The 15,446-nt window shown below is 36.1% G+C and overlaps 1 protein-coding gene across 1 annotated transcript in view; it reads left to right on the top strand.

Moving 5' to 3' along the window:
- Window positions 1-12,642, top strand: part of OSBPL11 (oxysterol binding protein like 11) — an 83,216-nt gene extending 70,574 nt beyond the window's left edge. Inside the window, exons 11-13 of the mRNA XM_007098284.3 lie at window positions 717-899; window positions 7,906-8,059; window positions 12,106-12,642. Coding sequence (XP_007098346.2) covers window positions 717-899; window positions 7,906-8,059; window positions 12,106-12,171 — 403 coding nt within the window. The 3' untranslated portion in view covers window positions 12,172-12,642. The remainder of the gene's footprint in view (window positions 1-716; window positions 900-7,905; window positions 8,060-12,105) is intronic.
- Window positions 12,643-15,446: the final 2,804 nt, after the last annotated feature.

The raw sequence follows: 15,446 nt of genomic DNA, 5'->3' as shown, positions 1-15,446 counted from the left end.
GGGCTCGAACTCACGAGCCATGAGATCATGACCTGAGCCAAAGTTGGACGCTTAACCAACTGAGCCACCCAGGCGCCCCTAAACTTTTAAGTAAATAAGACTAGTAAATAGGACTAAAATTTAAGTAAACAAGACTAGTTTTTAAAAAACATTTCAATTGTAATGTTGTAACATCTTAAAACCATAATAAAAATGTTAATATTTTTTATATTTCTGTTTAGTTTTAATATTATAATAGTTTTGTTTGTAGCAAACACTTAAAGATCACACCTTGTGATCATTCATGGTAACTTAGTCTCTGGTTTGATTCCCAGTATTCTTTCTGAACATTAAAGTTGAGAGGCACCTGGGTGGCTCAGTTGGTTAAGCATCAGACTCTTGGTATGGGTTCAGGTCATGATCTTACATTTCTTGCTGACAGCCTGGGAGCCTGCTTGCGATTCTCTCCCTCCCTCTCTCTCTGCCCTTCCCCCACTCACACTGTCTCTCTCAAAGTAAATAAACTTAGAAAAAAAGATTAAAGTTGATATTATTTGAAAAAATTACCTAGTAAGCTCTCATGGGATTTACAGAGTCTGACTTTGGCACTGACAAACTGAAGTGAGCTGTATACCCACTTTAAACAATTCAGAAGGTACGTTTATAGGTTTCAGAGTTCTAAGAATAAGCCCAGTTTCACTTATTAGAGCATATCTTTATTTTTTACCTGCTTCTAGGGTTACAGGTGAAGTAAAGCACAACATCACCAATACTGTGGTATGCAGAGTGCAAGGCGAATGGAATAGTGTTCTTGAGTTCACTTATAGCAATGGAGAGACAAAGTATGTGGATTTAACTAAGATGGCAGTAACAAGGAAAAGAGTAAGACCTCTGGAGAAGCAAGATCCATTTGAATCCAGGTATGTTATCCTTACATCCATACAAGAAAGAGTCAGAAGCTCTGGATCTTAATCGAAGCCTTTTCACTAATTTGCAACCTTAGGCAGGTCACTTCACCAGTTTGCATTTGTAAGCTGGGCAAAAATATTACAATATTTAATAGTCAAAAGATTACTATCCTTATCATAAAAACGTTTACAAATTATTAACAAGAAAATAAGTACCCCATTAGAAAAATGGACAAAGGACATAAAGAGGCAGTTCACAAAAGGAGAAAAAAAATGCTCACTAAGAAAATGAAAAATAGTGGTTGCTTCTGGAGAGGAGTACTGGGATGTAGGATAGGAAAGAGACTTAATCTTTCATAGAATCCCCTTTTGAACTATTTAAATTTTATATCCTGTGGAAGTATTGTTGTATCAATTTAAAAAAGAAAAAGTGAAATACAAGGAAGCATTAAACATCTTAAGTTCAGATCATGTAAGTAGAACTAAACTATTTATTACTATATACATAAAGGAATTAAATACCCATTAACCAAAGACTCAGATTGCATTTAGAAATAAAAAAGTAATAATTGGGGAAAATTTTTCTTTTGGAGTTTACCCTAAAGGAGAAGTTGTTTCTATTTTATTTTAATTCCAGTATAGTTAACATACATTGTGAAATTAGTTTTAGGTGTACAATATAGTGATTCAAAAGGAGAGGTTCTTAAGGTTTGGTCTATGGACCCCCTACGGTCCTTGAGATTTTTTAACAAGGTTTATAAGTTCAATTTTATTTTCATAATAATGCCACGATGCTATTTGCCCTTTCATTCTGTTGGCACTTGCACTGATGGTGCATCAGAAGTTGTGGGTAGCACTGCTGGGCCTTAGAGTAATCAAGGCAGTGGCACAAAACTGTACACAGTCATTGTGTTCTTCACTGCCCATGTACTTGCATTTTTTTTAAGATGCCAGGTTTTTTAAAAAAAAAAAGTCCTTGAAAAAGCAGTATAGATTGTTGGTTTCATTAAATCTGTATCATTGAGGACCCATCTTTTTACTATTCTACATGACAGATTGGGAGTATGCATAAAGCACTGCTGGTAGATACTGAAGTACGGTAGTTATCCGGAGGAAAAGCACTTGTGCAGTTGTTTGAGTTATAAGCTGAATTAATTTCTGTTTTCATAAAACACCATTTCTACTTAAATGAATGGCAAACCATGACTATTCTAATTTCAGTATTGGGCAGACATTTTTCTTATAAATAGATGATCTGAACATGACACTTCAAGGAAAACAATTGGCAGTATTTTTGACTAATAATAAAATTTAAATGGAAACGACGTATGGATTAAAGACCTAAATATGAGACCTGAAACCATAAAAGTCCTAGAAGAGAGCACAGGCAGTAATCTCTCTGACATCATCCATAGCAACATTTTCATAGATATGTCTCCTGAGGCAAGGGAAATAAAAGCAAAAATAAACTATTGGGACTACATCCAAGTGAAAAGTTTCTGCACAGCAAAAGAAACAATCAACACAAATGAAAGGCAGCCTACTGAATGGTAGAAGAAATTTGCAAATGACATATCCAATAAAGAGTTAGTATCTAAAATATATAAAGGACCGATACAACAAGTGTTGGCGAGGATGTGGAAAAAAAGGAACCGTTGTACACGGTTGGTGGGAATGCAAACTGGTGCAGCCACTATGGAAAACAGTATGGAGTTTTCTCAGAAAGTTAAAAATAGAACTACCCTATGATCCAGTAATCGCACTATGGGGTATTTACCCCCAAAATACAGAAACACTAATTCAAAGGGGTACATGCTTCCCTATGTTTATAGCAGTATTATTTACAATAGCCAAACTATGGAAGCAGCCCAAGTGTCCATCAATAGATGAATGGATAAAGAAGATTTGGTTATGTGTATGCAATGGAATATTATTCAGCCATAAAAAAGAATGAAATCTTACCATTTGCAATGACATGGCTGGAGCTGGAGAGTATAATGCTAAGCAAAGTAAGTTAGTCAGAGAAAGACAAATACCATATGATTTCACTCGTGTGTGGAATTTAAGAAACAAATGAGTAAAGGGAAAACAAGACAAACCAAGAAACGGACTCTTAGCTATAGAGCACAAACTGATGGTTACCAGAAGGGAGGAAGGGGACAGGGTTGGAAAAATAGAAGATGGGGATTAAAAAGTATACTTATCATTATGAAAAAATAAATAAAATGAAAAAATAAAATAATAAAAAGGTATAGGTGGGAGACAGTGGAAGATAGGTAGATAGATAGACAGACAAGAAGGTAGGTAGATAGGAAGAAGCAACCTAAGTGTCCATCAACAGATGAATGGATAAAGAAGTTGTAGTATATACGGGCACCTGGCTGGCTGAGTTGTAAGAAAATGCAACTCTTGATGTCAGGGTTGTAAGTTTGAGCCCCATGTTGAGTGTAGAGATTACTAAAAAAATATTTTTAAAAAACTTAAAAAAGAAGTTACAGTATATATATACAGTGGAATTTTATTCAACCATAAAAAAGAAGGAAATCCTGCCATTTGTGACAACATGGATGGACCTTGAAGGTATCATGCTAAGTGAAATAAGTCAAAAAGACAGATACTGTATGATCTCACTTATATGTGCAATCTAGGGGCGCCTGGGTGGCTCAGTTGATTAAGCATCTGGCTCTTGGTTTCAGGTCAGGTCATGATCTCACAGTTCATGGGTTCAAGCCCCACATCAGGCTGTGCACTGTCAGTGGGGAGCCTGTTTGGAATTCTCTCTCTCTTCCTCTCTTTTTGCCCCTCCCTGCTCACTCTCTCTGTCTCTCAAAATAAATAAATAAACTTCAAAAAATAAAATACTCTTTTCAACTATGTATCAGTGTGAGGCCAGGTTTTCTTTATATACTTTAACTAAAACAACATATCACAACAGACTGAATGTAGAAACAGCTATAAGAATCCAGCTATATTAAAGCAGATTTTTTTAATGTTTATTTATTTATTTTGAGGGGGGAGGGGCAAAGAGAGGGACAGAGAATCCCAAGTAGGCTCCACTCTTCTCAACACTGAGCCTGACACGGGGGGCCCAGTCTCATGAAATGTGAGATCATGACCTGAGCTAAAAACAAGAGTTGGACGCCTAACCTACTGAGCCACCCAGCACCCCTAAAGCAGATGTTTAAGAGATACTCCTGGATTCTCTTTGCTAAAATTTTATTAAGAATTTTTTATATCTACATTCATGGGGGATATTGGTTGGTCTGTTGTTTTCTTTAGGGAAAGGTTTTTAACTACAAATTCAATACCTTTATATTGATATTGAGGTTGTCTTGAGTGAACTTTGGCAGTTTGTGTATCTTTCAAGAAATTGATTCATTTAATCTAATTTGTCGAATTTATTGGCATATAAGTTATATTCCCTTAGTTTTCTTTTAATGTGTGTAGGATCTGTAGTGATGTCCCTACTTTAATTCTTCATGTTGGTAATATTTTCTTTTCCTAATCAATGTGATTAAAGATTTATTAATTTTACTCAGAGAACTAGTGTTTGGTTTCATTGGTTTTTGTCTGTATTTCTATTTTCTTCATTGATTTCTGCTCTTTTTTATTTCCTCTTTTCTGCTTACTTGGTGCATCATTTGCTCTTCCTTTTTCTCGTTTCTTAAAAGGGAAGCTTGGGTCAGGGATCAGCACACTTCTATAAAAGGCCAGAGAATAAATATTTTAGGCCTAATGGGCCAGATAGTCTCTACCACAACTACTCAACTCTACCACTGTAGCATGAAAGCAGCCACAAACAGTGAAAGGATAGATAGATATCCCTATGTTACAATAAAAATCTATTCACAAAAATGGGCAACCAGCCATAGTTGTCTGACCCCTGATTAGGCCATTGTTTTTCCTTTTCCCCTAATATATATATTTAATATATTTCTAAGTCTGCTTTGTCTATATCTCACAACTTTCGAATTCTTGATATATATTTTCTAATTTCCCTTGTGACTCATGAAGTTATTTAATTTTTTTTTTTTAATGTTGGTTTTTGAGAGAGAGAGAGGAACACAAAGTGTGAGCAGGGGAGGAGCAGAGAGGGAGACACAGAAAGAATCCAAAGCAGGCTCCAGGCTCTGAGCTGTCAGCACAGAGCCCGATGAGGGGCTTGAACCCACAAACCATGAGATCATGATCTGAGCTGAGGTAGGACACTTAACCGAGCTACCCAGGTGCCCCTCATGAAGTTATTTAGTAAAACATTATTTAATTTCCAAATATTTATAAAATTTCCAGCTATCTTCCCATTATTCATTTTTAATTTAGCTTAATTTTGGTCAAAGGGTGTACTTTGTATGGTTTCAGTCCTTCAAGTTTTTTGAGATTTATGACCCTGAATACATTCTGTCTTGGTAAATGTTTCATGTGCACTTAGCAAGAATGTATATTCTTTTGATGTTAGGTGACAGTAATCTGTAAATATCAATTAGCTCAAGTAGGTTGATAGTATTTTTCTAGCATTCTGTGTGATTACTAATTTTCTGTGTACTTGTTCAGTTGAGATCAGTAACTGAGATCAGTTATTGAAACTACCAATTATAATTGAATATTTCTTTTTGTAGTTCTGTAAGTCTTTACTTCATGTTATTTGAAGCTTTGTATTAGGGGCCTACACATTTGGGATTATATGTCTCTTGATGTACTAACCCTTGATCATTATGAAATAATCATCTTTATCTGTGGTCATAGTTCTTGCTTTGAATTCTACTTTAATACTAAAAGTGCCACTTTAAATAAACTTTATCAAGGGGCACCTGGGTGGCTCAGTCTCTGAAGCTTCCGACTCTTGATTTCAGCTTAGGTCATGATCTCACGGTTTGTGAGTTCGAGCCCTGCATCTGGCTCTGCACTGACAGTGCAGAGCCTGCTTGGGATACTCTCTCTGCCTCTCTCCCTGCCCCTCCCCTGCACATGCTCGCTCTCTCTCTCTCTCTCTCTCTCTCTCTCTCTGTATCCCTCTGTATCTGTCTCTCTCTCAAAATAAATAAATTTTAAAACAACTTTATCAAGATGTATTTTACATATTATAAAATCCACCTATTTCAAGTGTATAAATTCAGTTATTTTTAGCATCTTTCCTGCATGGTGCAGTCATTGCCATAAATCAGTTTCACAATCTTCATCCTCCCATGAGATCACTCATGCCCACTTACAGTTAATGTCCATTCATATCCCTAGTCTCAGGGAACCTACTTTCTGTCTCTATAAATTTGCCTTTTCTGGACACTTCAGATGAATGGAATCATACAATATGTGATACCTTGTGCTTGGCTTCTTTCATTTAGCATAATGTTTTCAAGGTTCATCCATGATACAGCATGTATCGGTAGTTCATTTTTTTATATTGCTGAATAGTATTCCATTATATGGAACCACATTTTGCCTATCTATTCACTAATTATGGACATTGCCAGTTTTGGACTTTGATGATTAATACTACTATGAACATTCTCATATAAATTTTGGGTGGCTATGTTTTCATTTCTCTAGGTAAATATCTGAAAGTGGAATTGCTGGGTTGTCTACAAGTTTTACATTTGACTTTTCAGGAAACTGCCAAACTAATTTCCAAGATGGCTGCATCCTTTTACATTCCTGCCGGCAATGTATAAGTGTTCCAGTTCACATCCTCATCAACATTTGTTATTGCCTGCCTTATACCCATTCTAGTTGGTGTGAAATAGTGTCTTAAAATGTGATTTTAATTCACATGTTCCAAATGACTAATGATGTTGAACATATTTTCATATGCTAATTAATTAGCCATTTGTGTATCTTCTTTGGTGAAATGTATGATTGTCTTCCTATTGGATTGTAGGAGTTCTTTGTGAATTCTGGATTCAGATTTTTTATTGGATATGTGTTTTTCAAATATTTTCTCTTTGTTGCTCATTTTTTAATTTTCTTAGTGGTTTTTTTTTTTCCTTTCAGTATAAAGGGTTTTATTTTTCTGAGATGAGATTATCAGTGTTTTATTTTATGGATTGTGGTTTTGGTATTATATCTAAGAAATCTTTGCCCAACCCAAAGACTTAAAGATTTTCTTCTGTCCGGGCACCTGGGTGGCTCAGTTAAGCATCCCGACTCTTGATTGCAGCTCAGGTCATGATCTCATGGTTTGTGAGTTCGAGCCCCGCATCAGGCTCTGTGATGACAGTGCGGAGCCTGCTTGGGATTCTCTCTCTCCTTCTGTGTCTTCCCCTTCCCCTGTTTGCACGCTATCTCTCTAAACAAACAAACAAACTTAAAAAAAAAAAAAAAGATTTTTCTCCTATCTTTTGTAAAAGTTGTATTATGAGGTAAGGGTCTAAGGTCCTCTTTTTGCTTGTAGATATCTAGTTGTCCCAGCACCATTTGTTGAACAGACTGTTTTTTCCCCCAAAGAATTATCTTGCAGTTTTCTTTTGCTTGGAGTTTGTTGAGCTTTCCTGTCTCTGCTGTGCCTATAAACTCTAGTCAGTGAGTTGGAGCACCCATAGGACTCCCCTCATTTATTTCCCGATTAACAGGAATCAGTGTTCTGTACTGGCTTTTGCTCAATATCTACAAACCGTTGTTTCAATATATTTTGTCTGGTTTCCTACTTGATTAAAGGCATGAAGGTAACTCTGGTCCCTATTATTTCATCATGTCCAGAAGCAGAAAGTGGTCTCTCTTACCTTTCAGCTTTTAAAAACTGTATTTACCTTTTTGCTTATTATTTCCTAAGCTTCTTAAAAAAACAATATGTTTATAACTTGTGAAGATACAAATTATTCTTAATTTAAAAAGAAAACAGAAGCAGCAGCATCTTTGACATTAGTATCAGAAACATAGTTGTCAGTATTCTTATAACTCATAAGCATGAAATTATAGATCTGATTTAGGAAACAATTTTTAAAAATTACTGTTAATTTCAAGGTATAAGTTCTACTTAATTATATTTTTCTAAAGAATGTAAAATGTGTGTTTTTTCAAATTATAGGCGATTGTGGAAAAATGTGACAGATTCTTTGAGGGAATCTGAAATCGAGAAAGCCACAGAGCATAAACGTACCCTGGAAGAACGCCAGAGGACTGAAGAAAGGCATCGTACTGAAACAGGCACACCCTGGAAAACCAAATATTTTATTAAAGAGGTTTGTCCTACATGTCTTCAGACTAAAACTTGTTATCTACTGTAGTTTACTAGGCTTTCTTGAGTTGTTATCACTTAGACATCTTTATTTCTAAAAATAGTCCAGCATAACCGTGAGCTTTTTCATGGAACTTTTCATAATTTGACAAAACGAAATAGTTTACCAGCAGTTCAGATGAAATGGATTTTGGGATTAAGTTGGCCACAAACAAAAATGCTAACATAATCTCCAGTCACAATAATAGAATAGACAATTGACAATTTATTTATTGCCTTTCAAACTACACTGAAACTTGCTGTTCATTTCCAGAGACTACATTTTAAAGGGAGACATGAGAAACTTAATTGGCTACACAAAGGCTAGTGCAGTGGCTAGAATCTTTGGAACATTTAAGAAAAAAGAATAAAGTGGGGTGTTCAGCTTAGAAAACCAAAACTTGGGACCATGCATTATAACCTTCAGATATGTATATGCTTTATCACATAGAAATTTTTTATCAGTTTGTATAGCAGTCCCATGGTAGGTTCAAACTACCAGGAATTTTGAGCTTAACATAAAAAGGAATTGTATAACAATAAAAAAAATCCAGTAATAATGGGGAGTACATTTTATAGTAATGCACCACTAGTTCTATATGAGACCATGGCTTAGGTAGAAGACTTCATGCACTGATTTTGCAGCTAGACCAAATAATTGCCAGATTCTTATCTAAATTTAAAGATTTTTGTTTGGTTTGGTTTATTAGTTTCTGGTAGAACTCAGAGTAAGGTGAATGATTGCAGACCAGAGCTGTTATCAAGAAAAATTTTCTCGGGGCGCCTGGGTGGCTTAGTCAGTTGGTGTGTGATTTTGGCTCAAGTCATGATCTCACTGTTCCTGAGTTCGAGCCCCGCATTGGGCTCTGTGCTGACAGCTTAGACCCTGGAGCCTGCTTTGGATTCTGTTCTTCCTTTCTCTCTGCCCTTCCCCGACTTGCTCTCTCTCTCTCTCTCTTTCTCTCTCTCAAAAATTAAACAAACTTTTTTTTTTTCAATTAAAAAAATTTTTTTTCTTGTCAGCGGTGCCTGATGGCTCAGTGGGAAGAGCATGCAGCTTTTGATCTCGGGGTTGTTAGTTCAAGCCCCATGTTGGGTAGAGAGTCTACTTAAAAGGAAAAAAAAAAGTTTTCTTACCATAGCCAAGTCTAAAGAAGCCCACTGAATTTTAATATTGGTCCATCAGGAAGGAATTTGGAAAAAGTAATTTAATTTTGATTTTTGCATAGTTATTAACCTTAAAACTCCATTTATTTTTTATTTATTATAAGTTTAAGTTTATTATAGTTGCTTCATTACTTTCATTTTTCTAATCATTGGGTATCTATTATAAATATTGGTCATTTTCATAGATAGGAATAATAAAAAGAAAGTACATATCTGCTCTTTTAGATGAAAAAATAAAACTTTGTAATTATTATTCAAAGCTATAGTCTGATAACTGTGGTTTTTTTCATTTCAAACTCATTAAGAAAGCTGAGGTATCAGGAACAGATTCTAGGAAGAGAATTCCTAAGGGAAGACCTCTCTAATTCATTAAAAGTGAACTCTGGTGTCTGAGAGCGACTATAATGGCTGCAAGATATAGGGGCGCCTGACTGGCTCAGTTGATAGAGCATGCAACTCTTGACCTCAGGGTTGTTTTGAACCCCATGTTTGGTACAGATATTACTTAAAATCTTTTTTTAAAAAGGTACAATTAATGAGATTTTAAAAGGTAGGCACCCTAATTCTTGCTACTAACATGACATGTAAAGTTGCTACTTCTCATGTATCCTTGGACAGATATTATTAAGAGCCACTGTCAATCTAGTGTTCTGTGATGGTTACATCTTTTTCAAAAACAGTACTATAGGAGTTGAGAATTATCAACCAGGTGATTTAATATAAACAACCTAATGGTTGCCGTTATTAAAGAAAAATTATTCTGACACGTACTAAAAATGTCAAGGAAAACTTCATTCAGGACTATTGTAGTAAAGAAGAGGTATTATACTTAACTCTGAGTACAAGGACAAGTGGAAATGCGAAGGAGTGGGTGGAAAAGAGAATCTTGGTCGAATATCAAGGATGGGGGTGAGGTGGAGGAACTTGATTAGATATCAAGGGTGGAAGAAGAGGAGTTTAGAAATCAGGGTTTGGAGTAGGGGGGATTCTTAGTGAACTGGCTTATCAAAATTCTTTGCTAAAACTGGGTTCAATAGGCCATGGATGAGGCCTAGTCAAGAAGAGAACTCAAAGGAGTCTGACTAAAATTCAGTCAAGGAGCTGGGGTGCCTGGGTGGCTCAGTTGGTTATGTGTCCAACTCTTGGTTTTGGCTCAGGTCATGATCTCATGGTTCATGGGATTGAGCCCTGCATCACTGACAGTGCAAAACCGACTTGGGATTCTCTCTCTCTCTCTCTCTCTCTGCCTCTCCCCCATTTGCTCATGCCTGCTGTCTCTCTTAAAATAAATAAGTGAACTTTAAAAAAAAAAAAAGAGGGGCACTGGGTGGCTCGGTTAAGCGTCCGACTCTTGGTTTCAACTCAGGTCATGATCAATCTCATGGTTTATGAGTTCAAGCCCTACATCAGGCTCCATGCTGACGGTGTGGATCCTGCTTGACATTCTCTCTCTCCCTCTCTCTCTGCCCCTCCCCCACTCACTCTTTCTCTGTCTCTAAACTTTAAAAACAAAAAAATCAAAAAATTGAAAAAAAAAAGAATTCATCATTTAATGAAATTCAATCAAAGAGAGTGAGTCCTTGTCATTAGGAGCCAAGTAATTGCTTGTCTTAAGTCATTTTTGGAATAAAAAGAGATAGATAGATAGATAGATAGATAGATAGATAGATAGATAGAGATATATAGTATAAATAAATTGAAGGATCTATGGGTTAAAGACAGTTTCAGATCTGACTTATATTTTATTTATTTTTTTAATGTTTATTTATTGTTGAGAAAGCACACAAGCAGGGAAGGGACAGAGCAAGAGGGAGACACAGAACATGAAGGAGGCTCCAGGCTCTGAGCTGTCAGCACAGAGCCCGACATGGGGCTTGAACCCACAAACTGTGAGATCATGACCTGAGCCAAAGCCAGACGCTTAACCCACTGGGCCACCCAGGGTCCCCTCAGATCTGACATATTTTGCCTAGTCCCATAAACACTGAACTCTACTCTTAGCTACCCTGACCTCAACTGTGTCAAGTCCTGTACTCCAGTATGTGGCTTCATGCGTTTCTTTTCCTCACTTGGTCTTCTCTGGTTGTAGTTCATTCTCTGACTCTAACTTTGCTCCTCGCAGTATCCTATTCACAGGAGCCAGGGAAAACTAATGGGAGTAGAGTTGGGAAAGAACTAGAAAATAATACTCAACTACTAGAGTTGAGTAGAGAACGGCTAGTAGCTTGATGACCATTTGTGCTCCACCTGCTACCTGTCACTCTGTGGGTGAGGCTAAGTCTGCAGTGTCTTGGCAAAATTGGCAGAATTGCTACAAATGACTTCTGCAAATAAAGTGGTGATGGAGCATCAACTAGGTGCCCCCGGACCAGAATTTCTCCCCTGATCCTAGCTAAACCACAGACATTATTTGATGTCTTAAGCACAGAGATTTTTTCCATCACAAAAACTCTTGTTTTTAAATGTGACAGTAGATGGGGCGCCTGGGTGGCTCAGTTGGTTAAGCACCGACTTCGGCTCAGGTTATGATCTCGTGGTTCGTGAGTTTGAGCCCCGTGTCGGGCCCTGTGCTGACAGCTCAGAGCCTGGAGCCTGCTTCGGATTCTGTGTCTCCCTCTCTCTCTGCCCCTCCGCCACTTGCGCTCTGTCTCTGTTTCTCAAAAATAAGTAAACGTGAAAAAAATTAAATAAATAAGTAAATAAATAAATGTATGTATGTATGTATGTATGTATGTATGTGACAGTAGAATTCCACCTTAGTGAAGATGTTGCTTCTAGTTTTGGTTACTGATTGTGAAAATATTAGAGGAATCATCTTTTAATTTATTTTTCTACTTGTTTCAGGGAGATGGCTGGGTTTATCATAAGCCCCTTTGGAAAACAATTCCAGCAACACAGCCTGTGGAGTGACACACACTATCTGAGACTCGACCAAATGAACTTCTTCTCTTTTTACCCTAAACCCTCCCAGAATGGAGTCATTGCACTGAGTAACCTGCTTCCTGATTGCACAGACTGAATCTGGCTAAACCCGAATGTCCCTGTTAGGGCACCACAGAACTGCAGCAAGACCAAAGTGTTGAAGACGCGCGACGGGCCTCTCACCAACCTGTTCATGTGATACGAGCAATATCTCCGAAAACCTTTCACGTGAATTATTAGATGATTCATCTTTTATCCAGCTCCTACTCCTAAAGTTAGGTTTAAATCCCCTATTTTTGCATGGGGGCAGCAGATACACATAAGCGTGAGAACTCAGTGATTTTGATTTCTTTATAGTAAAGAGTGAAGTCTCTTTCAGAGTTTGTGCTTTGCTTTCTGTCAGTAACTGAAGTATTCACTGCTCTTACAAACAAACCCAAGAGGAGGAGGACGATGACCCAGAAGTGGATTCAGCCATTGTGCCTGAAATCAGTGTTAAAAAAATCAACCAGGTTGTAGTAACAAGGCATTCTGTTCCTTCAAAGAGACTGTGTGCCTGTGTCTGAGGAACTTATCCATTATCCACCTCTGTTGGAACTCTCTTTTAAAAAGTATATTTATAAATTGATTAGAATTATAACCATGGAGAATTTTTTCTTCTGAGCATTTTATTATACTTGAAAACAACATTGACTTGAAAAATTTCAGAACATTTTTCAATACCTAGTTTTATTAAATGTTACACTTGAGAGACAATTTTTTAAATGTGTTCATGTCAATATGATGAGATCTTGGCCTTTCTCAAGAACTGAGGCATTAAAGAACAAAGCAAACATTTAAAAAATAAAACTGTTACTTTTTTTTTCCTTACCTTTTTTTCACTTGTAGATTAATATCCAGTATTATGTGCTATCCCTCTGAATAAGTATGCTTCATCTTACCTCTGTCCATTCAAATTTAAAACAACTATTCATATTTGTCAGTAATTCAGAAGTTATATATGTGGCTGAGTGCATGTATGGTATGGTTTTCTTTCCTTCTCAAGGAAACTCAGATGCTGAAGAAAAAATATGAAGTGAAAAGATATTAGGAAAAAAGATATCAGGAAGTTGTATTCAGGTACAAATCTCTTTTCTTTTTTAATAAGTATTTTATTGAGGTTGAAGGATTGCTGGCAACTAAAAGAATAGTGCTAATTATGGCTTTCATCATTCATTCAAGTATTTATTGAGTACCTACTTATGGTGCTCAACACTTGTTACTGCAAGCTACCTTAATTTTCCAAGAGTGGTGCCTTACTCTGTTTCTTCTGATGTGGTCTTCCAATCAGTGTGTGTAACATATACCTGTTAGTCATCAGCCATTGTAGGTGGCTGTGTCTCTTGCATCATCATAAGAAGTTTAAGCTTTGTGCTCTGATAAATTGTGTTTTATTGAAGGGTTTAATAGGATGAAAACAGCAAAACAATAATTTTTTCAACAAATTGTAAATTATAAGAGAATAACTGGTTTATGTACAACCATTTTAATGATTCCCTTGTTCATTTTTGCTGTGAAATGCACTGAAAAATCTCAAAATGAGTTATAGTTCATGTGTTGGGAAAATTGAAAAATAATAAAACTAGAGAACAATAATGTCTTTGTCTGTTTTATGAAAGGAAAGAAATAGAAGGTTTGTGTTTAGAGGAGTTAGCCCCCTATTCATTTGAGAGGGACATGGATTTTTTTCTTTAAATTCTTATCCTCAGGAATCTCTTAGGGAGATAAGGAAGTATATTCAATAAGAGGTTTTAAAAATTAAAATGTTTAAATAGCCTGGAAATAGAGCAAGAATGTAAAATTAAACTCGAGATTTTGTTTTATTCTTTGAACCATTTGAATACTTATTTATTTCCTTCAGTTGTTGAGCCATTTTAAGAATTATTGAAATATGATGTTAAAAATTCTTAAGAAAAAAATATATTTATAAGTAATTGAAATCTCATGATATTGGGTTGATTCTTTGACAAGAGTGAAATAATAATACCAATTTTCGGTAATTATTTTACCTTGTCTCCATCTTGACTTCACTGCAGCTTATCTACCAGACAAGAGTTAGAGGTCTTTTCTGTTTTATTTTTTATCTACATGTTGTTGATAATTAGCCAGAGAAATGAATCTTTGCAGCAGTTGCCACTGATTTGTATCTTTTTCTTTGGGGTCAAAGTTTTATTTATTTATTTATTTATTTATTTATTTATTTATTTAAAAAAATTTTTTTTAAGTTTACTTATTTTGAGAGAAAAAGAACAAGTGAGCAGAGGACGGGCAGAGAGAGAGAGGGAGAGAGAGAATCCCAAGCAGGCTCTGCAGTGTCAGCACAGAGCCTGATGCAGGGCTTGAACTCAAGTTCGAGGTATGACCTGAGCCGAAACCAAGAGTCAGATGCTTAACCCAACTGAGCCACCCAAGTGCCCCTGGATCAAAGTTTTAAATGAGCACTTTCTTTCTGGCTTTTCAGAATTGTGTGTTAAGAAGTCCAAGAGCAGTAGTGACAAAAAGACAATGTTCTGGCCATTTATTTGGATTTTTTTTCTTTTTACCATGATGATAACACTTACCACCCTATCCCTTCTGTCAAATGTTTGTATTTAAGCTCCATAATTTATATTCTAATTAATTACATTTTGAATAGATAGTTTTGAAGCCCTGAAAGTAATTTTTAGGTTGTGTATTGGGTGAGATATGGCATCTACATATTGATTCCCTGAACTCTTCAGTTGTAACCAACATCACCTCTAATGCCTGCTTGTCACCAAAAATAATAAGAAAAGTATTGAATTTCTCATTCCGTAATTCTAGTACTTTACTCATAACTATAAATATCTGGTACTTGATGAACCAACTTCTACAGATTAATTCTTTTAAAAATTTTTTTCTATAGATTAATTCTTAAAGGATTTATTAATTAATTATATAAGTATGAAATTTTGTTTAAAATATTGCCTTAAGATGAAGGCTAACTTCTATTCAGTGTGCTCCTCCAAAGGCAATTTTGTGTGATCACTCCACAGTCTACACTTGGGAGGGATTCCAGTTCCTTAGAGTTAGTACAGTGACTGGAAGCCGAATGGTGATTTAGCAAAGATAGTGGGAGAAGAAAGAGAAGATGAGTCTACCAGATGGGAATATAAAAGACAAGTTCATATACATGAAAATGAAAATTCCAGTAAAATATATATTCTAGTGGCATAAAATCCCTCCTTGCCCGAAAACCAAGCTGC

This window comes from Panthera tigris, chromosome C2 (assembly GCF_018350195.1).
Source record: "Panthera tigris isolate Pti1 chromosome C2, P.tigris_Pti1_mat1.1, whole genome shotgun sequence".
NCBI lineage: Eukaryota > Metazoa > Chordata > Mammalia > Carnivora > Felidae > Panthera > Panthera tigris.
The sequence above is the reverse complement of the archived record's forward strand: the minus strand, read 5'-3'. Positions and strand labels throughout refer to the sequence as shown.